General features: G+C 37.8%; 1 protein-coding gene across 1 annotated transcript in view; it reads right to left on the bottom strand.

Moving 5' to 3' along the window:
* SRPK2 (SRSF protein kinase 2) overlaps positions 1-25,948 on the bottom strand; it is a 95,605-nt gene that overhangs the window by 39,627 nt on the left and 30,030 nt on the right. Inside the window, exons 2-5 of the mRNA XM_010133196.1 lie at positions 8,214-8,365; positions 1,506-1,614; positions 898-985; positions 536-623 (exon numbers count right to left, since the gene is read on the bottom strand). Coding sequence (XP_010131498.1) covers positions 536-623; positions 898-985; positions 1,506-1,614; positions 8,214-8,365 — 437 coding nt within the window. The remainder of the gene's footprint in view (positions 1-535; positions 624-897; positions 986-1,505; positions 1,615-8,213; positions 8,366-25,948) is intronic.

The raw sequence follows: 25,948 nt of genomic DNA, 5'->3' as shown, positions 1-25,948 counted from the left end.
CACTTGAGCTCAACTCAAAATGAAATACATTCATGGACCCAAAATTTTCCCCGAGAACAATATTCAGTCATATTTTACTTTGTCTCTCTCCTTTTTCATTTCTTTTTTTACAAAAAAAGATTTCAAAGGCAAAGCTTTAAAACCTTTGTCAAAAAAGAGTTTAGCACCTGGCCAAAAGAGAATCACATAAATAAGAGAAGAATCTCCAAGCCCTCACACTTCCCAGGAAGAAAACATTCCTCCTGTAAGCCTCAGTTATTACAAATCTTTTCAGTAAAACTCCAGTTTTTAAGTAAACTAGTTCTTAATAACCATGACAGGATTCATGGGAATCTTTTTTATTTTACATTCTGTTTAGAAAAGCTAAGATAATTCCACTCTGGCAAGTGCACTAGACAGCTCTACATCTGTATATATTTCAGTTTTTCTACGTTATGTGTTTAAAGTAAGACCAACTAGAAAAAAGCCAGAACTAAATGCTTACTTATCTCAGTAGATTGTTTTAAATGAAGATGCCTTGTTTTCAAAAGGATACGAATTCCATTCATTCCAGAAATTTTGAAGTCATCAATTAGCTGTACAACCATATCCTTGTTGGGATCATTAGGGTCACTTTCACGAACCTAAACCAAGAATGTAAACACCGACATTTTACAATTTAAAAAAAAAAAAAAAAAAAAAAAAAAAAAATCACTGTAAAATACCAATCAGTTAGCTCTTCACATGAATTTGAACAGTACTTTAGAGCTTCAGAAATCATGGTAACACATAATAAGCCAGCTATTTAGGAAAAAAATACCTCAAAAAAGTTTAAAAACAATATTCTGCTACATTATTTTAATTCATTATTACTATTATTATTGGTATTGAGCACTGTATTGCATGAGTGATACTTACACATTTGAGCAACTTTATTTCATCCAAGGCTGTCTCTGTATAATGCTGGGCACTTTTTACAACTTTCATTGCAACAAACCTTTTTCCCCTTGAAAAACAAAAACATTTTCAACGCGTGCTCTGAGCTAAAACAGACATACTTTGAAGTTTGGAGTACTTTTAAATAGAGTATTTAATAACCTAATGTATTCTGACAGAAAATGCTGAAATTACACTTAAATACAACTTTTAACAATACTCTGTTAACAGTCTGATTTATTGAACATTTTGTCTCTTTCACGCTAATGTCTTTAAAAGACAAATTTGGTTACACGTTTTATCCTTCAATCAAGGTATAATTACATTTTTTCATTAACAATACAACACAAAAAAATTAGCTTATTCCCACATGTTCAAGACAACATGCAAATTCAATAAACAAAGCTAATTTGTCAAAGAAAATAGAGTAACAGTTATTTCTGAGAGCAAAATAAGATTGTGGACATTTTTCTGCATAAAGATAGCAAACATCTACATAACTTTATCATGCATGTAAGACAAAAGTTATTGCAAACAAAATAAAGTATCATATTAAGAAAAAAGCTAATGGAAATAAATAGTTTTCTTACTGCATATCCCAGCATAGCCAGACTGTAGAGAAGTGTCCCCATCCTAACTTTCTAATAACGTGATACCGGCCATTGAAAAGATCACCAATTTTCACTGGATGATAGCCTCCTTTGATGAAAAAACAAGTAGAAAAAGAATATTCAGAAAACAAACAATAATTCCCAGATTTTCAAGTAATTCTTGTAGTATAAACTTTCCTCTTCAAAATGTCCTGTCCTATAAATAGGAATTCTAAAGAAAATTTTACTCCAATGTTAAAAGTACTTCCTTACTTGGCCTGGAGGGAAAAAACTCACATCCTGTAACTACTGCAGAGTCTATTCACCCTTCTCTCTTACGGCTTTTATTTGTGGTAATATTACCATCTGTTCTCTATTTCCCCAGGCTTATCTCCCACTTCACAGAGAGTACAGAAAAGATCTACATTATTTCTTTATCATATTTGAAGCTTCTCCAGTCAACATATTTTGGATGATTGCAGAATCTCAACATAGACTGTTTTAATTCCCACTTGCTTTCTACTAATAAAGGCAGCAATAAAATACTTCCTGAGAAAATGTTAAGAACAATGCAGATTTTATTGATGCTCTTCTGCTTGGCTCCTGTCCACAGCAGCAATGTTTCTTATGTCTGAGGATTTTACAGTGAGGACGAAGAGAGAGCAGGCAGCTACAGGCTTTGTCTGAACTGCTTTTTAATTACCAAAGTCTGCAGTCCTAACTTAACCCTACTCGCAGGTCCTCAAAAGCCCCACTAGAGCAGGCTGGGGTTCAGGTCTCCAGGCAGTGTGAGGAGATGGAAAGAAGCCTTTTATTTCCTTTGTATTTTAAGAGGCATTCTCCCTCCCAGTCAAACACAGGGAAAATAGTGATCACACAACATTATTATTCAGACCTTAACACACCAATAACATCCACAATTTTACCTAAACTGCAAACAAGTAATAAAGCTGCACCATGCAACCCTCCAGGATATCACCAACAGCAGACTCGGAGCAGCTGTCAAGGAGTCTTCCACTCTGGTCCTTCACACCCAACTGTCCTTTGGCAGGATTCTCAGTTCCTGACTATTCCACTTAAAATGAGGAAAACCTCAGACTACTTTCACTAGGTTGCTGTATTTGTTTCGAAATCCCATGAAAACCTTGTTAGAACTGGTGCCCAGTTACGACATTGGTGTGAACTTGTTGCTTAATTCCTTGAATTTAAAACACGGATTTCTCTCTTACTTTCTTTTTATCTGTGGAACAACATAATCAAATCTGGCCATATTTATATCCTTTCTTTGCTAATAACATCTTTTGCCTTAAAAGAAGTTCAGGAGTTTATTTGTGAACTTCTCAAATGCTTCCAGGGAAGATTAATAAATTTAACACAACCGCAGGACAGAACTATGAAGATTACATATTGAACAGAACTAAAGCTTAAATAACGTATTGCTTTACATGTCGGTATGTCTGAAGGGAAACACACACAGCTTCAATACTTGTATGTTAAGGAGTAACTTCACACGTAGCAGACACTCGCTCACAGCCTCAACCGCCTGACCTGCACACAGTACTGCTGACAGACTCAACACAGCCCCGGCCAGAGCATGAGTGAAGCAGCACTCCGCAGTACTCATCTCGGCAAGGGCTGGTCTGCACCAAGCGACAGCAACAAACAATTTCAGCTGGGCAGCGCAAGTCTCAGCTATATACAGCGCTGACTTCATGCACTTCCCTGCCCACCCGCCTCCCAGTTTATACCTCTGCAGAGGGTCAAGCATGATCAGCAGGCACAGAAATGAGTCTGATATGGATAGGTAGCCTGGACAGGCCTAGCAGTCAGGTGGTGAAGTTTCACCTTTTCCATGAGAATTTTGCACAAATCTATCATGATCCAGGTATGAGAACAACCTTTTTCATCCATGAGAACTGTATACTTATTATCACACACAGTATTTCATTTCACAAATTGTAAGGTATAGAGACACCAACACTTTCAATTAGAAAAGAGCGAAGGAAAAAGAAGGCCATAGTTCAGGAGCAGCACAGGGTATTATAGGAAGACCAAGACATATGGACCCAGCCGAGGACTAAGTACCAGCACTCCTCCCTGAGGGAAGACCTACACTCCCCTCCACCACTGGGAAGGAAATGTTCATGAAAAGCTGCCAGGACAACTTACCTAGCAAGCTATCTTCACTTCCACTGCTGAATTGTGTCAACCTCAGTAAGGATGCACAAAGCTGCCAAGTGGGAATTCCTTAACTTCCAAAGAAAAAACCAGATCACTTTGGGACACTTGACCAGATGTACACTCCAGAAAAGGAGGGGGACTCAGACTTCGTGAGAGAAAGTGTTGCCTATTACACTGTCCACTGCATTTGCAAAAAGAAGCAGCATCAGCTGCATATGGAGCCCAAGTCTGTTGCGGCTTCATTATTATAGACATTTTGCTCAATAAACTCACATACACAAATCCATATTGATTGAAACACTGAAAACGAAACTAATTTTTTCTATTTAACAATCCTCGCAGTAACAGCTGATGAAAATGCATAGAAATCTGAATAAATATAATCATATTCTAAGACACTTATTCACTGGTTTAAAAAAAAATACTAGTCTTTAGTAAATTCTCTTCATAAAACTCTATGGAGAACGATGTGAGTGGAGGATTAAGAGAACACACAGCAATTCTACCTTTCCATTACTGAAAAGGTTTGTGTTTGTGAAATGAATCAAGTCCGCTGATCTGACAGCAAGAATTCCTAAAACACTTCCACATAACTCACTATCACAATATCACTTCTGATTTCAGTCTACTCCTACACGATTCACTGTGTGAAATTAGTGAGAAGTATGAAACGTTATTCTTTGTATAATCATTCCTTTGCAAGCAGATATAATTAGAAAAACTGAAAAGTATTTATCACCTATTTTTAACACCTCTCTGTGGTTTGCAAACAGATCTTAAAATTCAACAATACAAATATTTCTGGAACATTTCGCAATTTTCCTAAGTATCTAGTACTATTAAATCATTCCTAAACAGTTATATGCCTTTGGATATGTATGAAAACACTCACAATTCATCCAGCCTATAAAACAATGTCCAAAAAGACAGGATTTAAAAAAGAATCCAAAAAAGAAGAATTTAAATAAAGGTGAATATGTTTCTAAGAATAGTTTAGGTAAATAAGTGCCCTATAAGTCTGTCTCTCTGCAGATAGCTTTTGGCATAGTTGTGCTTCAACGGGTCAGTAATAATAAAAAACTTGAGATAAGTTTCTTTCCCTCACAGACAAGAGAGAGAACACCCTACAGAGAAAATCAAAGACACTGCAGTCAAGTTAATATACTGGGGGTCAGTAAGTTATTTTAGTAAAATCTATGTCCTGCAACCATAACAATACTATATATGTAAAAGCCATGTTATTTTGGTCCCTACAGCACTGTCATAACTAATTATAGCCATAACCACCATATGCTACAGATACCAACAGCAGCAGCATATTCTCTAGAAGTATCACAAGGTACTTTCCACTGTTGTAAGCCACAACAGGAGCAGTTTTGGAAATAATCAGCTACCATTCCTGTACATGGTACTCCCTGGTTACTCATGTCAGTGCTTACCAGTTGTGGACAACCAGGTAACTACATTTTAAAAACTGGTGTCATCCTTGACGATTGTAATTACTCAAGTTCTTCATGATACAGAAAGTATTTCTAAATAGTAGTAATAAGAAAGGATCTGTGCAAAATTAATGGGTTGAAAAAAAAATTATGAACTTTTGGAAAAACACTGGTATTTGAAAACATACAATGTATAAGTGTCTGCTGATAACCTGCAAAAAAATCCCTGTTGTGCTATTCACTGTGGGACAGTGAACAGAAAAAGTCTCTCTCACAGTTAGCTAGCTACATGTACTCAAGAAAAGGGCTCAGAAAAACGAGATCATTATTCCTAAACGTCTCCTGAATGTATTGGTAATTATAGCTGGCTAGTTCTATGTTTGTATAGGGAATTATTCCCTTTGTGAACTGGATGAATGGGAGACATCTCCAGGGCACAAAGATGATGATCAGAGAAGCAAAGGATTCCAATTACATCCATGACACAACGGGCTCTTGGAAAAAATCTCCAAGTGTTTCAAGGCTTTCCAGACAAGAAGAAAAACTAGCTTCACTCTCTAAGTACCCCTTGAAAAATCATACAGTTGGATTTCCATTACTTCCATTCCTTAAGCAAATAATGATTTGAAAAGCATTAATGCAAATTCAGTGACACCTGCAGAAGTTATTACACAGATTTAACCAGGCACTGGAGGATGCCCCTGGGGAACAGAGGTTCATCTACTTTACACCGGTAACTGTTTGTTGTTACTTTTACAACAGCTGCTAATTCAAACTAATCCAATTTCCTGATTAAAAATGATGACTATGACGACTATTTACTAACCACCATTTAATGCAGTGAAGATGTGAGCCCAGCACACAGTAACATATCTTTAAAAATAAAATTAGTAACAAAAATACCCCGGCAATGAGAAGTACAGTTAACAGGTAAAATGTTGAATTAATTTTAAAAAATTAATCACTCCCTCATCAAAACTAAACTGCCCTCCTTGAAATTTCAGACCAGGGTTGAGAACTTATGAAGTATGCTCTGTGCCTCACTCAAAAATCCTGGGAGACTGCCATTTTGGAGATAAAATTAGGAAAAAAAGGGACACTCCAACAATAAATTATAATTTCTAAGTATTTATCTTCCACGCTGTAAATACAGTTAAGGTTACCCAAAACAGAAGAACAACCATACTAATAAACACCTCAAAAAAATGGAAATAATGTATCTAAAAGCCATCCATGGAATTCTTTACCAAATAACTTATTAATTCCCCATAATGAACATAAAATAAACAAACAGAAAGTGTGTATGGCCTCAGATCATCCCGAACTGGCCATTCGATTCTGACCTTCCCTTCAGTTCAACCTCAGCAGACTAAAAGAAGGAAACATACTGATCAGTCTTATAGGAAATTACAGTCAGAAAAAAGGTAAATCATCTCCTGCAGGAACAAAAGCACTGTTCTTGCAGAAACAAGTAATGACTATGACATCCAAATGAGCCAAAGCTTGAACCATCAATTCAGAGCTTCAAGACCAGAAGAATTCAGAAGACTTTCAAACGTACAGAAGATCCCTTCAATTTTTCAGTAAATTTGCAAACATTCTTGGTGTAACATGAAGTTAATTTTAAAAGCATACAGACTTCACTACTAACCTGCTACAATCACAGAGACGCTAGTTAAACAGGTAACTTATAAGCAGGTTGTAAACTTAGACTACTTCTTTCTTTGTTTTGTTATCTAGCTTCTCCAGATGGTGACATTTTGCAAGAGAGACTGGAACACAGACAACAATGGATTGCTTGAAATTAAATGCATCCCTGACTTCATGGAAGGATTAAGTGGGGGCCCTGAAACGCTCATCTCAAGGAAATACAGATGTTTATAACTAAACAGATGTTTAAACAACAAATAATTTCTCATGATGGAAGATATTACAGATACCGAAGAGTTATCTTAAGGAACAAATGTATTATAACAGAAATGTATTTTTTTTTTTAATAGAAACATGCTTTAGCAACATGTTTTTCTTTTCCCTGCTGAAGACTTTGACATTTCGTTTGAGTTTCCTGTTTGGTTTTCACTATTGGTATCTGTAAGCCACTCGAATATTCTAAATAGTACCTATTAATAAAACTTACTACACCAAAATGAAATAGTCACTTTCAATTCTGAAATACAAAACAACTTGTTCCAGGCTGGGAGAGGGGATTCGTAAAAGCACATCTGCGGGCTTACACAGAAACTGCTGATTAAGATGACATCATCTTTGACACAGAAGGTGTTTCTTGGTAAGAGCGACACAGAATACCAGATACAGTCAATACGCATACAGTGATTTTTGGCCATTCAAAAAACATGCATCTGAAGTGATAAAACTCTGGTATTTCCTAAAGTAATTTAATATCCTTGAAATCTATGATAGATAACCCTAAGTTGATACACCTATAATTTATGATTTTTCACATAAGTACAGTCTAAATTTTACCCTAATAAGAACAGACTTGAATGTTAGGAGTGGCATTAAAAGAAACTTAAGTATTGACACCGCTGTACCACAGTCACATGTTTTTTATGCATTTAATGATATTTTAAAAATGACTATATGCAAAAATTAAGGAAATCAAGTGAAAAGGAAGACAGAGAGAGCCTCAGACAATGCTCACGGCTGCAGACGACAATATGTGAAAAAGCAGTGTGCAACATCTCAGGCTGGTGCAGGTGAGAGAATAAAAGGGAAAAAGAAGATATAGATTAAAAAATAAATGTAGCTGACATTAAAGACATCAAAGCATTTTTTAACCTTTCACAGTATGGGAGGAATTGTTTTAATCGGTTTGGGTGGTTTTGCTTCTTTTGCAGCTAAAGTCCATCCAATATTTCTATATTTACTGCAAAATGTATAATTAAGCTATGGCTAAGTGAAAAAGCAAAGCTGAAGACAGATGTGCATCTGGACTGGAAACGAACAGGTTCATAATTCTTATATAAATTCCTTAATTAAAGAACAGGTCTTTAAAAGCCTCCCAAGAAACAGAATTCAGACTTGTATGAAATCTTCACAGTCATCGACTCTGCTGAATTGCACACACCTTTACAGTAGTCTGCAGGATCCTCTCGTTCTTCATCGTCAGACCCTAAAATCTCCTCCTCTGGCTCTGTCGGGGTGGGCTCCGGCAGGGGCGGAGGTGGGGGCGGGGGTGGAGGTGGAGGTGCAGAGGGAGCTTTCTGTTGAGGCTCTGGCCTGAAAATGAAAGAGAGCATGCTTGATTAAGAGCTTCCTTACAGGAGTAACGCAACCCTTCAGAGGGGAGGAAAAAACGCCTTAGGGAATTCCAGTGAAGCATGTCTCACTTATGTTCTCACTGACATCTTTCGTACCACCTATGGGACCTTAGGGAGGCATGGACACAGAGGCACCTGACCAGACCAAAAGGAGGACTCAAGTGAATCTGGACTTACTCACTGGAACAGCTTGCAGAAGATACATAAAGTATATAAACAGACAAGCTCTTAGAATTCCTGATACGCAAATGAGACGTTAGATCGATCTACTTGAGCATGATTGAGGAGAAATATATTTCAGAGAACATCAAGTTATGCAAAACCTCCTGCCCGCAAGCTAAAGGAAGAAATATCTCGTTAATACACAGCAAGAAAAAACCTAGTGACATTGAGGAGAACCAGATGACTTAATGCACTTCTCCTCATCTGTAGCTGGTGCCAAGACATGGAAAGCTGTAGCAGTATACAAAACATTGAAAATAGCTATTAGGAAGTAAGAAAAATTCATCTTCCTAGGCAGCCTACGATGCACTCCCAGAACACACACAGCATGCTTTAATATGCACTAATTGAAAAAACACCAAACAAAACCAAATCACCAAAACCCAACACCACTGGCCAAGATGTGTTTTTTTACTGTCTGCATCTCCAGTTTACAAAAAAACAAACAAAAGAAATATGTTTTATATCCTATTCTGAGAAAGGCTGTACTTGATATTTTTAAACAGTTACAAATTACTCATATCTTGAAATTCTGATTATTTCCAATAAGCATAAAAAATTAAATCCAGGGTTGAAGCATATCTGTTGGTCAAATAAGTAAGAAAGCCTTCTCCAAACAGGTTGACACTTTTTGTATTTGTACTTCATAAAAATAAAAAAATATATACTTGCCAAATAATATACTTGCAGAATACATCTGCAAAGTAACTAAGAGTACCTGTGTCATTAAAACCTGCTATAATTTGTATTTTATCTACTTCAAAACTAAGCCATCTGAAAAACAATATCAACGTTATTTTGTCGATACAATAAAAAAAATATGTAATTTGTTAATTTTTCAGCTCCTAAAATTTAGGTTCAAATATTTCCTTGATAATGAGTAAAAAATGTATTTATATTTATCCCACTCCTATAGTCCTCCTTATAATTCTCACCACCACTTTTCTTTTTTACATGCTGCAATTGTTCCAGACAGACAGAGCATTTGGAGTTGAAGAGTACGCAGTTGGACAGAAATAAATTCCACTGGCAACATGCATCGCCTGCACAGCAGCTGCTGTTATGCTTTTGCTTTAAAGGACATCAGTGGAAGTAACATGCATACCAATTCATCTGCCTGCCACCCCTTCAGATAACATTCTTCTATTCGTTCAGTAAATGGTCAGATTTAAAAAGGAGTGTTTGAAAATGATTTATTAATGGTTTAAGTTATGATGAGAGATCTACCTAAATAAATACATTTATATCATTTTAACCACATAAAGCCTAGGACAGAATAGAAGAGACAGGGGATCTATTTGTAGGATGAACGATAAATATATTTGCACATGCTCCTACTTAGATGAATTACATTCTTGTTTGTCTTTTCTTTCCTCTTTGCTCCTAACAGACGTTCCTATATTGTACATGGAGAGCAAAGTAAACCAATACGGCAAATGGAAGGTATGGCACATTCTCTGACCAGTTAATCTTACTACATGGCAGCCACTAGCCTGGTTTCATGGTGTCAGCAAGCTGACAGCCCTCACACCTCATCTGATGTTGGCAGAAAGTTTTAATCAAACTAATCATAGTATAAGGATCTACATTAGAAGCCTTGAAACCTCATTTGCTGGGCACAACCATTTTGATCACACAGACCAAGAACGAGGAGCACTTAATATTAACAATGAGCCAGAAAAATAAAGCATAGTAAAAGAAGCCTGCACTTTATCAATGTATCTGAAAGCAGTGAACCTCCTAACACAGGTACATCCATCAGTCCTCAGAATTCTTCTTTTGGACAGTACCTTCATTTTTCTTCATTCTGACCACAGGTTTCCACGTTATTATTTTGGTCAGGTAAGATGGTACAAATATAGAAAAACCTAGGGTAGGTTAGGGAAACGCAGTATGGGGGTCATGAGTTCAAAAATCCATTAAAGTTTTGCCAATTTTGTCTGTTAAGATAACAACCACTTGCTCTATTTCTTCACATGAAAATGATAAATAATACTTTAAAGGGAATTGGAAGCATTTCTGGAATTGAAGATTCACATGGTTTTTGCTCATTTTGAAATAAATATCAAGGAGTACCAAGAATCTCCCTCGAAGAAAGGGAGGAAGTATACAGTCTGAGATTTCATAAAGCAAATATCTAAATTCACTGCTAGGGAACTAGATAAGAAAATAAAGCTGCTTCTGAGTTTTTCTCAAACTACTAAATTTTGGTTTTGAACAGGGTTATTTTTACCACAAATCCTAGCTATATTTGGTATTCAGGAGTGTTTTCTTATCGTCCTTTGTGGACATCAGAAGGAAGGAAAGATATTACTTTATTTCCTTATAGAGCTATTTCTGACTTCATCTGCAAATAAAAACCCACTGATTTAAACTGAGGAAGATCTTTGATTTGTCCTTTTAGTTTTGCTTGCATCTTTTGAAGCTATGAAGTATTAGTACCTGAAGAAGGGTGAAGCAAAGAATTGCTGCTGAGTTACATTAGTCTGACTGCTAATTCTGCATTACTTGTTGGCTTATCTTGCCATTTTTTGCTTCAGTTTAGGATTCCTAGCAAGAGATTCTTAGCATTGTTCTTTGGTTTTGCTCACTTCTACATTTCAGGAGTATACATAAAGATTAAGTCTTCAACACTTGACTTGGCTGCTTAAATTATGCCTACAAATTGAGTAACTCATCCTGGCATCACCAATGTTCTTTCACCAATACACAATTTCACAGTGTTACGTAGAACATCACTTGTTGAAAGAACTCCAGTTTTGTTATTTCTTAGTAGCCCTTTTACTGAATTGGAAAGGTAAACCATGATGAATGTTTCAACAATATCTTCCTTTGCAATGTATGGCATGAATACATACTTTAATCATCTTCGATTTCATTTTTCCAGTATAGAGTTTCTTAAAAAGTGAGTTATTTTTTCTTCCAAGTGGACTTTACATCATCTTTGGCATTAAAAATCTGGCTGTTGTCAGTAATAATGTATGCGAACCTCCATTTCCTTTTTAGAAGTAATTCTCAAAAACTATCATAACATAACAAGCTATTCAACAGCTGCATTATTTCAGGTAATTACTCTTTCTTATTTCCTAAAATGTTGTATGTAATGACATGCATTAGGTAACAAATGCATGCAGAGGCATACACGAAATCTGGTTTTGTTTTTTTCTGAAGTTATCACTTGGTACTCTCTGGTCTAGCACCACTAGGTTATTCATCACCATTCAAGCATAAACACTTAATTAATAGAAGATGATGACACTCCACTTCTAGACTGACAGTATTCTCTCAGTAGGTACACAGCGAACAGACCATCTCCACAGGCTACAATGCAAACCTTATAATTGTACTGAAAGAAGCACTACAAATAATTAATAAACACTAGCCAGGACTTAATCTTTTAATTACTCTCTTCTAAAAGAGAGGACAAAAATAAAGTTACAGCAGAGTCCAATCAAAATACAATAAAATCCTATTTTAACCTGCTCTTAGAGGGAATGCTTAGTAAAAGACAAAAGAAAAGCTGAAGCATTTCTCCTCTATAGTGAACTTGAAGCAAAAGGCATCATAACACTGCATCCAGTGTTACAGAAAATAAATTACTCACTCTAAGAAAGGTAAAATTACTGACAACTTAATTTTACTGTTCTCTGTCACGATAATGTTTCCCCACTTTCCAACAGGAAAAGAGCCAACAGTAAAAGTAATAATCTCCGTAACATTAAAAACTGATAACGTTGGAAAAATTTTCCATATAGGAAGCATCTGAGCATACCAGGACTCTTCAGCCACGAACAGACAGCGGCAATCCATAAAATCTTGAGAGGCACAGAGAAAGTGAACAGGAAATGACTCCTCTCTGCCTCTGCCCAAACAAACTGAGCCAAGTTGACAAAAAATCTAAAGATGACAAAATTACTCATGCAACATAGTATTACAAAGTGAAGCCACCTTTTTTCCTCAGTTATCATGAATAAGAGAAGTTAGCTAAGTTCAAATAGGGCTCAGAAAAACTCATGAAAGAAAAATTAACTGATAGCCAATACAAAACTGCCTTTGACTCATGAAGCCCATTAGCCTGAAATCACGGGATTTGGGAAAGTATTCAGCTTAGCAGGGGCCAACCCTGCGCTCCTCCCAAGCAACCGCTCCTGGCCAGAGGGAACGCGGATACACCTTGGGTCTGACCTTGTACAGTCACTTCATCTTCAGACTTCTTTATCCAAAACTCTCATAGACAAAAAAAAATGTTTTTATAGTTATTATCAAATATTGCATAATATGCATTGCAGGCAAGACTGCTACACAACAAAATTACTTTAAGAAATCCTCATGCGTTTCTCCACGGGGAACAGGCATGTAACAGGAAGAGTCCTTCTCTAGGAACTACTGAATTTAACTTAAAGATTACTTTTAATTATACAAAACTTTACCTTGAATGTAGCTAAAACCTGCACTTGATTATCCTACCTCTAGGAGAGCATTGTCTCAGAAGAAAAACAGATTGAGTCAAATGAAAAAGAAAGAAAAGGTGGGGAGGGGAGGGAAGCAGAAATTGGTAGGGCTAAGCTAAGAACTACCTCAACCTAGGGGAAAACAAAACTCTCCTTAAGATTTTCAAATGAACACATCCGGAGAATTTTTTTTCTAATAGGAAATGCAATTAAAAGGAAGTTAAACAACTCCTTCATATATTTAATAAAATTTGGAATGAACTGTATTCTAACAATGTTCCAAACCTCCTGACATGTCCACCGAGGCTCTTCGGGGAATTTCAAATTAAAGAGAAAAAAAAAAAAGAGGAGGCAGGGGTTGGGTAAGCATCAGAAGGAATGTGCTATAAACCTCCTAACATGACGATGTGAGCTTTAAGAAATCTATGAGTGGGTGCGGGTCCATCTGGAAGAAGCTCCAGCTATGCCTCCCTCCAGCTCCAGAAAGCAGAATCTTCCGTGCTCCCAGGCAAGGCTCTCAGGAGCTGTAGAGCTTAAAGAGTGACATGTCTATGCACAAGTTTATTCCAACTGTAATTGTTTATGGACTCAATTATTTGGATCTCTTTCTTGTTTGTTCAAACAGTGTCTGCTTTACTAGTTGAACTCTTGCCTGTTCTTTTTCCCAAATGCAGATTTAGCTTAATTAGACAGGTGTCTTCTAACAGTGAGCTCTCCGAACTGGAGGCAGCCTTAAATGAAGGCTTTCTAAATAAATCCACACACATACCACAAGCAACAAAAACACAAGACAGACCAAAACAACCTCGAAGGTCATGCTCAAGGAACAAAATTACGTTGCCTATTTCAAGTAAGGTTTTAAATTGGTTGTAATTCTGAAGAGTTCTGAATTTTAATAGCTAAGATAAATTCTTTTTAATTTGTTATAATTATTTTTAATTATGCCAGAGGTCATTTACTGCTTTTAGAAACAAAGTCTATAAATCCAGAAGGAAACACAGCATGAGGAGGCATGCTTTTAACTCCAAGAAATTATTAACGTGAACTTCCAGAGACAGCTTTGCTTTACATCTATTTGTGTTCTTATACTACTGCAAAACAATACAACAATTTCCAAATCTACAAAATCCATGCATAAAAAGAGAGACTGCTGGCATGTCATAAACATGAACAGTTTCTACATGTGATCATTATAAAAAAGAATTATTATTCCTCCTGGGACAGTTAACATTCCTTCAAAAGATACCATCATACCATCAATCAAAGCACCAGTGGAAACCCCTTCTGAAATGGGGCAGGCCGAAACATGGTAGCTTCTGTAACCTCAAACAAACAACAAGACAGAACTAATTTTTCATTCCCGTCTTACTTACAACCCTTTTGGAGACAACCTTGGGCTTCAATGTATACCCTAAGTCAAAAGTAAAATGCCAAGGAACTTTGCCTTCTTCCGTTCAAAACAGCATGTACTACAAACAGGTATTATTTCAAGCAGTTAATACTGCAGTCTTAGCATGTCACCACCCCAACCTAGCAGCAGAGTACTGGTGCAAAGAGAGATGACTTTCATTTTCTCCTCCTCACCACAGAGCTGCTCCCTTGCCTAAGCACTATACCTAGCAATTACACAGCCACAAAGGATAACAAATCCATGAACTGGGCTCCCTCATGCTGCAGCCACATCGGAGGCAAGGCAAGCAGGAGGAGCACATCGCCCAGGGCAGAGCTTAGGGGAACCAGTAGCAGCCTACCATTACATAAAATCATGTGTAACATGAAGCATTAAGGTCTGCCATATCTGTAGACATTATAGGAGGTAGCTCTCTTGAACTTTCTTGGACCCAGAGTTACACCAAATTCCCTGAAGTAATTCGTTTCAAGCTCTGAAAGTCAATCCCAAATGAGATTTTGCTCTCAAACACATGCAATTCTGTTAAAATGTCCTTAAGACAGCAAACCAGAAGGCAAATCTATTCAGGAAGCCTCAATCTTAACTGAACTTGTTAATGTTAACTGAACAACCAAGGAGGTTTTCCTCTTCAAATACTGTTTTTCTTGCAGAGTTCTACTTTCAAGACCAGACGTCCATTACAGACTTGCAGAGGAAAAAAAGTTAACAGTTAAAAAAAAAGAAATACTAGACCCACCTGGTGACACAAAAAGATAATATCTAGATGTACACTCAGCAGCTTGCACTTTACCCCTATTTCTAGTCACCAGTAAAATGTTGTTAAGGCTGAGAAAGTTATTTTAAAAAAGTGCTAATTCTTGAAAGCCAAAAATGAGAAACACAGCTGTTATAAGTCCATGGAGTACGCACTGATCAATAGAAAATACGGAGTTTCTTATATATGCATCCCAACATGCCAAAATTAAACCTCCACCTGAAGTCAGTCAGATAAGGAATATCACTCCAAGGCAATGACAAAAACCTAGTTAAAAACCAAGCCAGTCTCATACACCACGTGTGAAGCTTCACCTTCTCCAAATCCTCTTGCCACAAGAGTCCTTTCTCGCACTGCATGGCTTATTCCTCCATCTTCCTGCATATTCTGCATATACCTCCACTTCTGACAGATAAGGAAACACACAGTAACAGAAGGAACCACTGTTTGCTTTAACTTTTTTTTTTCCTCTTACTATCTTTAAGCTGTGTGATGGATTACTTTTAACAGAATCATTCACAAGTGCATAAATAGAAACTAATATTTTACTTACTTTCCGGCTTGCTACATTGTAGTCCTTAATTTTTTACTTTCTCTTTGGGATGTTAAATTGAGTGTTTCTAGTCTTTCTGTTAATAACATATAATCAGAAAACATGCTGTTGTTGCTTCGGTATCTTACAATTGCCACTAGCAACAAATTCCCAAGTTTTGAAGGAGAAGGGGAAGAAGCACCCTCTGCTCTCCAACAGCCCTATCTGCCTCTGGAAAAGCCAAGAGATTTAACTTAATTGGCATCAAAATCTCTCTAAGTCAATGACCCTTTGAAGTCAAAGACAGACTCAAATATGAATTCATAACTTTAGTCTTTGTTTACCAGTACAAGCCAACAACTTCCTTAGAGTTAATATAAACACACACAACACTACAAGGAAACATATATTCCATATGAAGACAACTGTTATGACCCTAAGCAAAATAAGCAGGAGTAAATCAAATAAATGCAGTGTTTTGCACCCCTTATTACTTATTTAACAGTCTAGTAGAAAAGATTTTATAGGAACAGTGAAATTGTAACCCCTCATTTAATACAAAATGCAATGAGCAGCAGAGGACCTCTTACTTTTTTTTCCTTCCAAAAGCACCCCGGTAAAATGTAATCCTGACTTCACACAATCATCTCAATGCAAAAAAGCACTTTTCGTCTCCATGCTTAGTTAATATTTGCAATTTCCATTCATCCTGTTAGTGTAAATACATTATGGTCTGGATTATCTCTAGGAACTAAATTCTACAGGCAATGAGAAAAGGGTAGGCACACAAGCATTTCGGATGGGACACGCACTGAGGGACATAACTGGCGGGGCAGGCAGGAAGGAAGAGCTGAAGGAAAAAGGTTGCATGACTCAGCATTAGAGGAACCTCTCTGCAGCAAACACAAAGCATCGCTGCAGCACTAAATTCTGAATGTCATAGCTGGAACTCTGTTGATACCAAACTTCACCTCATTAACCTTCTTTCAAGAAGCTGCAATGAGCAGTTGACATGAACTCTTTACACTAACAATCACAACTCCTTTTCACTAACACTTTCTTTAAAAATGACTGATCTTAATCCTTCTGAAAACACAACACCCCCTCCCAAACTTCCAAATGCTAGTAGCATCTCCTCCGCATAACTTTACAATAATTTCAAAAATTTCTTCACAATTCCTACTGGTGTTTTATGAAAGTACCTATGCTTGCACTGCAGTATCAGTAAATAACAAAACCAAGCTAAACAAGAGTGACTCAAATAGTCTTACCTTAAATATTCGCCATAAGTTGCAAAAATGCCTATCATTCAAAAACAGCGTTCAGTATGACCCTAAGGACAATATATAAAACGCCTGCTTTGAGTTTTTCTCTATATATTGCTCATTCATGTTAATTTAAGCATCCATTTTCATAAAACATAAAAGAAGCAAAGAGATTGCAAATTCCAGAAGCAGTCAAAAGGAAGAAAATGGCAAAATTACAGACACATTTTTCACAAAAACTCATTCTCACCCAAAGTGAGCAGCTGATTTTAAATATGCCATATTTTAAAATATGGCCTCAAATACTTCGAGGGCTGCACCTATACCTGGAGGCAAACAAAATTTTAGCATCCATTCTTCTACGTCTAGTATTATCACAAACAAGAGCATAATTTTGAAACCTGGATACTGACTATGCCTAAGCCAGAATCAAGAAATGAGTTGCCAGTAGGTACAAACATGGCATATTTTTGCTGGTCTGCACTTGGTTTTGCTGAGCTTTCCTGGATCTGGGAGACAGTTTTTGGAGCAATAGTTTCATAGAGGTGAAGAATAAAGAACACAGTCACTCTTTAGCTCTGAATTACCACATAGAAGAGATGGGCTTCTCATGTCCAATATGAGGACTTTCACACTCAAGACTGACTCAATGAGGCTTTTTTCAGCTTCTTCTCTGGTAATACACCACGCAATTCATAACCCTTCATCTTTTTGTCTTCTTGTCTTCATAGAGGTGGTAGCAATTACTATTGTCCAGACACATGAAAACACTTTTTATTTCAATAATTGCTTGATAAATTGATGTAGAAAAAAATAATACTTTCCGATCCTGGGGGGGGGAAAAAAAGCATCTTTTCTGAAGTGCCTGTACTTGAGTATTTTTTCACTTTGCATACTTGTTAACACAAAATTTAGAGCTGATCTCTTGACCAACCACCTCATAGAACACGGCATCTTTTATTTATTTTATGCAAATTTCATGACGTGTTTTCCAAAAGCTGCTGCATTTGGCATCCTCTCTTTTCACATGTTCCCTCACTGCAGAGGTCATTATTCCTAAGATTCCTTAACCCTAAGATTCCTTCATATGCAGTGTTGCCTACTCAACATTCCCAAGAAAATGTCTTTCAATCCCTATTTCCATCAACCATTTGTCTTGGGGGTTGCAGAGCCCACTTTGAAGCTCTGTTTTTGCTTTGTTTTTTTGTTTTGTTTTGGTTTTTTTTTGTTTTTTTAAGCTTGCAAGCTTCCTTTCATTTCACTGTATCTTCAACAAGCAGCAGCCGTTTCAGGCGAGTTAGTGAAGTCACTTCAGTATTTGAGCCCTGTCCAACTGGTTCAGCTGGCTTGGATGAGGCAGTAAAAGATACCAAATACTGTGACAATTTCTGATGAGGTTTTCAGAATCTCTTTTGTCTCAGCAAGTCTGAGAATAAGGGTTATCAGACCATCTGACTCATCCCAGCGTTGGCGTGCTTTACCTCTCAGCATGGATGCTGGATGAGTCACTTATTGGAATATTTCTATTTCTAACAGCAAGAGTCTCATCCATAGAGGAAAAGCATTCAAGGAATCCCAGCTGTCGTGATATCCCAGATCAATGTTTTCCCTTCTAGAGAAGATGCAACTGTAAATATGCACCCATATCCTATGCCTTGATACCAAAGCACTGTGACTGAATGTCACAGGTTAAGGCTGGGCTGGCCACTAGATGAATGACAGATGCTCTCGATTAAACCCTCTCCCTTCCCAAAGGGGAAGAGAAAGGCAATAAGGGAGACAGACTAGAAACAGACACTATCTGCAAAAATATGCCATTAACTTCAGAAAATGCAGTCACTGCAGAGAGACTGAACTGAAAAGTGAAATCACTGAGCGGAGAATTGGTTCTGTTCTAGCTCAAATCAACACACTGAAGCTTACCCTACCAGGTTACTAAACCGTACACCTTAGGAGAAGAAGCTCATCTTGTCATCAGCTATTACTACCAGGAGGCTGTTGCCTCCAGTTCACCTCTTTTCCACTGAGTAACTCTATCTCAGGGTTTCTCAGGGAAGGACAATGGTGTCTGCACCTGACCACTACACAGAGCTGTTTGCAAAACTGAACATCTTTCCAGTTCCAGGTTTCAAAATTCAACTGTCCAGGATAATTGGCATAGCACAGTAAAGGCCAGAACACCTGGTGCAGCATCCTAATGACAGTAAAAGACAGTGACACCATGACTTCAAAGTCATGACATACTACAAGCAGAAACTAAGGTCCCAGGAACTTAAGTTTACTGCTGCTGAAAATGGGAACGTTAAGATGTTACGGTGGTGGCAAAGCTTCTGATCTAACTGGTGCTAAAACTAAGACACACCATATACATTTGCAATGTACTGCCTTGTCTTTTGCCGAGTCAGTGCCAAAGCCAGCTAAAGTCTACTCTGGCATGGGCTCAGTTACCTGACAAGCATCAGAGAGGTCTTCAAGAAACTGTGTAAACTATCAGCAATAGTGGATGGTAAAGAGCTGAAGGAAACTCAGAGCTGAATCACTATGTTTCAAGAGACTAAGCTGAAAGGAACTGAAAGTATACCCAGGCTCTTCTCACCTTATGTACTAGTAGTTACTGAGAAGGTAAAGCTGGCTTTTTAGTCCTGAGTGAAGATGTGTACCTGCAGCCAGTGCTAATCTGCACATGGGCTGTCACTTAAGAACTCTGGTTTGCTAAACCTCTGAAAAGATGATAGCTGAAATACATGCTGATTACAGGATGGAATGGAGATATTCCACTATAAAGAGAGACATCTCTAAAACACCAGCGTGACAAGGCAGCCAAGACATGGACTGCTGTAAAATGCCTTTGAGTTTAATCCAGATTGCCAGCGTGGGTGCCAGACATAGGGAAGAGGCTAATATTCCTCCGTGAACATTTCATCTGCTTCGATTTCTACAAGAGTCCCAGTTCAGATAAAGCACTTCCCTTTAGACATCTGATGAATTCCTGCTAGGCAACACCAGATACAGACTAGCTGCACAGTGCTAAGGTTGGTAAAGAGAGATGATGATTCATTGAGATAAACAGAGCCCTTCACACTTCTGAAGAATACTGCTTCCAGCTAGGTTCATCTCAGAAGGTTCTGACTTCTCAGAACATCCCACTTCACTGAGGTGGAGCTAGTACTTTGCAGTGTAGGAGGCATACAGAAACGCAAAGAGATGAGCAAAGCTTCACCTAGTTCCATCGAAGATAAAGAAACTGCAGGCTTTAGAAATCCCTTCCCTTAATGACTCCTGGTACCAAAAAGAAAATGTAGCATTTCTAGAAAGCTCCCTGAAACCTTTAAAAGCCTTCCTTGCTCGTAACATTTTTGTTAGTAACAAAGGAAACCAACTACCTGAAGATCTCACCAAAGTAGATTTAATTCTCCCAAAACAGAACTTCTAGGGAAGTAAAAGAAGCAGCCTTTTTTTGTTTATCTTATATACAATCTTCGTTGTTCTTCACCTCACCATACATTATCTGATGTTCCAGTCCATCCCTATCAGTAATCTTTGCATGGAAGACAGTTCATAAAATAATGTCCATAATTCTTCCAATTTCATCTGAATTCCTCTTAGGTATCTGTGTATCAGCTACAACCATTTCTTGACCAAATAATGATGATACCTAATACACAAATGGCAAGCAAAAAAAAGATACAGGGAAGAGCAATTGTGCAGAACTACTGGACAGCCTTCAACAAATAAGGGGCATGAGGGGCCTAGCTTCCTCACCATTCTCGTGACAGAAGAGGAAAAAATAAAAATACAGGAGTCAGTGTAAAAGCTCTCCTCATACCTAAGAGCATGAAAAAAGTAGGAAAAGGTATACTAAGTACACTGAAAAATAACAAACGGCTGAAAGAACAAACAAGTGAGGATTATCTTTTGAAAACAAAGAAAAAATAAAGAAAACCAGAGGGACAGCACTGCCATAAAAAAGAACAAGACTTTTCTGGAATTCCTCAAAGAACTTAGTGAAAAAAATTTTAAAAGACTTCAGAAGGTGCAGACTAGACTGAAAAAGCTAGGAGACCAAGCTAAAACTCAGTCTCTTTTGTCCCTGTTTTGCCCCAGTACAGAAGACTCCTTGCAAATACAGCAGTAGTAATTCTGTATACAATTAACAGTGCTGTTCTGTAACATTAGATAAAAACAAAACCTAATTTTCGACTGCAAACAGCAAATAGGTTTCAGTTTCCACAGTTATACAGATCTACTGTTTCAGATTTATTAAAAATGTTCTATGTTTTTGTGCCTTGAAATACATTTCCTATCTAAAAATATAGGTCTGCATCTCTTCCCTTGCATAAAAATACCAACCACAGCCATTCTCCCAGTGCCACCGCGTTGTCATGGAAACTGGCCCTGATTTCTACTGCCAATATAGGTTCCATTTAAGCAGAAAAAAAGCTTAAGTAATATTTATATAATATGCAACAGAGAACATATATGCAACTTTTATTATTTTATTGGAGACCTGCAGACTGGCTGAAGCAACTTAGAGAATTCTCAAAGTGTATTTGTATTACTAGCCTCCAAATCATAGCATAGGAAATACACACATATATGGAATTCATTACTTTTTCTCCCTCTTGTTTTCAGTCAAAAAGACAGACAAGCTCCATACTTTGTAAGTAAATAAAACCGTATGTTCTTGAATTTTACTGTGGAAAAAAATAGAATTTAATTTATTCCTTTAAGAGTGAGACAACTCCTTTACCTTATTTTCAAAAAGCCATGATAGAAGACTATAAAGGCGTTTTAACAAAAATTTCAAACAAAGGAAAGTCAATCTAACTATCAATATTCCCCTTCTTTTAATAGGATGGCATGTCCTCCTCTTCCATCCCCGTCACTTTCAAACAAATTTCCTCTAAAAACAGTGCAGTAAAAATACTGCCCCACAGTTCTGATTTTTTGGGGGTTTTGTTCGGGTTTTTTGGTTTGTTTTTTTTTTTTTTTTTTTCCCTGAATACAAGCTGTGCATGCCCACACAGTTAGCCTTTACTCAGTCACAGAAGGGTTGAGGTTGGAAGGGACTTCTGGAGTGACTCTAGTCCAACCCTCTTGCTTCTCCAGCAGAGCCACCTAGAGCCAGTTGCCCAGGACTGTGTCAGGCTTATTTTGACTATCTCTAAGGATGGATAACCCGCCACCTCTCTGGGCAATCAGCCTGTGCCATTGCTCAGCCTTCAACACCAGACATGAGATAAGGAGACACAATCAAATAGCTGAAGGGCAAACAACTCACTGGTTAGTGCCCAAAAATACCAAATACCAAAACCAATACCAAAACAATTTTATTAGACACCTTACTGTAAAACGACTTAATGGAAAATACCTTTCAAGTCTATTTAAAGGGGAGGCAAGTGCTGCAGAGACTCTTCCTCACAGAAGAAAAGAAATGAAGTCTAATTTCCCTCATCTCTTTTAGACTTTCTCAGAACACGTTTCCAAAGGTAACATGTTTTGAAAAGAACTACTGGTCTGAAGTATTTTTTTGGGATAGAAGAATTTCTGACTAGAAATATGAGTGGGAAACACAGACACATGCACACTCCACGTGTAGGACATGTAGACAGCCTGGGAAAGACTCTCAAAGGTAGGTTCAAATCCCTGATCTGCATGATCTGAGACACAATTTTTGCTTCAAGTATCTGTAGTTCTTTCCTATGCCATAAGCCAATACCTGAAGTCTATTACTAGAGTAGTCTTACCCTCTTTCTCACCTACACAGCCTTTCTTCCAAATAAAATGTTTTAAGTTACAAACATTAACTAGAAGGAATTATCTTTCTTGAGACAGAACTCCCATAGAAGATGAGGGGCTCCAAGATCTCGAGTGTAGTATTAGAAGGGCTCTTCTAGGACATATGGAAGATCACATGGGCCAGTACACTGTATTTAAAAAAAAAAAACCCAGCCACGTGCAGATGTCCAAGGAAAAGCGTAAGAGCAAGCTAAGCACACAGGGACCCTTACTCCCCCAAGCAGTCCCCCGGTCTCCAACAAATGGCAGCTCAGAGGCCACCAGATGGGACTTTTATGTATTTAATAACTCCTGCCTGATACTTAGTCCACAAATCTACCCAGTTCCCCCTTGAGCATATATTCTTAACATCCACATACTCTGGCATGGAATTCCAGAGCATACTGATGTCTTTGCCAAAGGATCATCTTCTTATGTATGTTCTGCATCTGCTATCTCATAGCTTCAACTGACATTCTTTGATTCTTGTACCGAAAGTGCCAGCGACCAGTCATTCTGCAGTCACTCTCTCCCTGGCACACAATTTAATAGACTGTAATCTTTAATCTACTGTATCCCCCTCTGCCATCTGTTTTTCAGACTTCTTGAAGAGTTCTACTCAATTTTGTCTTTCCTCACAGAAAAGCTGGCTCCATAATTCAAGATCCTTCCCTCCACCTTTTCCCTGAGCCTTGCCACGCAGTACCCTTTGTATGCAATATACCATAGGTGATGCATCATGGGCTTATATTTTGGCATAATGATATTTTCTACTGTCTTGTCTCCTTCTGTGATCCTAATCATGTATTTGCCTTTTTTAATCACTATAGAACACAAAGTTGATACTTTCATGAAACATCTATTTCAATGGTAGTTCCCTAAATAATGATTATCACCTCAGAATCCATTTTCTTTGCATGAAAAGTTGTGATCATTTTTCAATGTGTACCACTAACATTTATCTAGGCTAAATCTCATTTGCCATATTGACATCAAAAATGCTGATATGAACATAGAGAACTAAGCCATTTTTTAGCAAGAGCAACCAAGATAAAAAGAAAAAGCAGAAATGCATATACTTCCAGCAGATAATATAACCAAAATAAGCTTCTTCGTATCTTCTGGAAAACAAAGAACTAGTTTTGATTGCAGGTTTTTTCTTGTTTTTAAAATCCCAGGTTTTTAACTAGGTTATATAACTGTGACTCCCCAGAACTGCCTAATTATTTTCTAATGAGAGTGTGATTATGGTATGAGTTATTACATCTTTGAATAGAAGTGGATTAATCAGTACCTCTAAAAGGAAATGACATTTCCTTTTAAAATATCATTTTACATAAAAATAATTATGTACCTCATGAAATTTAAGTAAATGAGATTCTACAACTGTAGACCTTGCTCTGCTTTAGTTAACATCAAAAGCCCCATAAAAATATATATTTTGCAAAATAATGCAGAGAAGTCATGTTAAGATAAAATTAACTCTGGCTCAAAGATACCACCCAGGTGTCATCTCTCTTGAAAAGAATGTATGCAATTTATCAACACAATCTGCAACTTCAAAATAGTCATCACATCAACAGAAGTTCAAATTTAAAGAAGAAATAATTGCCACTGACAGAAAGAAAGTATGAACAGGAAAATACTAGATACTACAGAACAGCTCTCGTCAATACAACTCTGAAACCATAATCCAGGAAGATAAAGCATACCTACCTAATTTAGAAGGGTGAAGAGACTATTAGAAACCTAGTTGACTTCAACTCCCACTATAACAATGGCAGAAAAAAGGGGCAATTCACACATTAGGTAAGTGTTAAAAACAGGTATTTAATTTCAGAAGAATGATGAGTGCTATATTAATAAATGAATAAACTTTGCTTTTTATCAACAAGGAAGAAGATAACAATTGAGAGATGGTGCTGTTTAAATTTCAGTGATTGAGCTCAATGTTTACACTCCCAGAGCATAAATAAAATGAACTGAACATGTTACAAAACTAAGTTTTCATCAAAAAAATAACACTTCTTTGGAAACAGCTGTACTAAAAATATGGTAATAACAATAGGTAAATGAGAATAATTTTTAGATCAATCGCATGGGCTTCACTATTTTTTTTTAAAGCCTAGAATCAGCTCAGCCAGTGCAAGCCAGACAGCTCAAAGCTTAAAGCAAATTTTGGTCAAGCAGTCTAGTAGTCTACTGTCCTGGTTTGAGCTAAAGCTTCCTTGTTTGGGGAAATGGACAAATAGAATTATTCCATGCAAATACGATAATTCTGCATTTAATTGGTTAAGGGGGTCAGGTGAAACGTTACGTCAGGAGGCTTTAAAAACCTAGCAGCTCGGGGGAGGTTTCTCTCTCTTGCTTACGGACTGCTACTCCGAAGGTGGCCTGCCGCGGACCTGCTGGCAGACGTCCAGGCCTGACAAGGCCGACCAGGCCTGGCTGGAGCCGACCCGGCGAGCAACCAGCCCAAGACCTGAGGGCCTGCACCCCCGGATCGCTCTTTGAGCTTCCAGGCAGCAGCACGCAGGGAGTCAAGTCCTCCCACGAATCCGCTCTGCCGAGACCAGGCCGGAACCTGAGGGCTGCATCATCCAAACTGCCTGAAGAATCACAGACTCTTGAGCCATTACTGCTGTGAGTCTTCGTCTAGAATCGGGCGTGGTAACTGAGCTCTCCCAGCTGTTCCGTGCAGGGAGCCTTTTCTGCTGTTAGATTTTGCTTCTCGCCGCACGGAGGCCGCCCCCCCCTTCCCGGTGCAGAGGGATCCGACTAGGCCGGAGTGAAGCAAAGCCTTCACTCCCACCTCGCTGTCGGCTGCCTGCCCAGAACCAGCTGCCCAGAGCTCCGGCCTTGAAAAAGAACATTCACTGCTCACTACTTTTCTTTTTTTTCCCTCTCCCTTTCCCTTTTGGTTTGTAACTATATACATATATATAAAATAGGGTATAGTTATGTGTGAATTTATTGTTTATTAAAAGTTTGTTTCAGTTTTTTCCGAATGTAGACCGAGGTGTGAATTTCTTCCTTCCCCTATTAAAACCCTTCTGTCTCTGTTCAGGACAGAAGGATTTCGTTAAGGAAATTCGAGGAGTGGGTACCTCGGTCCCTCGACCCTTCACC

This window comes from Buceros rhinoceros, unplaced genomic scaffold, assembly GCF_000710305.1.
Source record: "Buceros rhinoceros silvestris isolate BGI_N320 unplaced genomic scaffold, ASM71030v1 scaffold2313, whole genome shotgun sequence".
In the NCBI taxonomy this organism is placed as follows: Eukaryota; Metazoa; Chordata; class Aves; order Bucerotiformes; family Bucerotidae; genus Buceros; species Buceros rhinoceros.
Note: the sequence above shows the minus strand (reverse complement) of the source record. Positions and strands in the feature narration are given on the sequence as shown.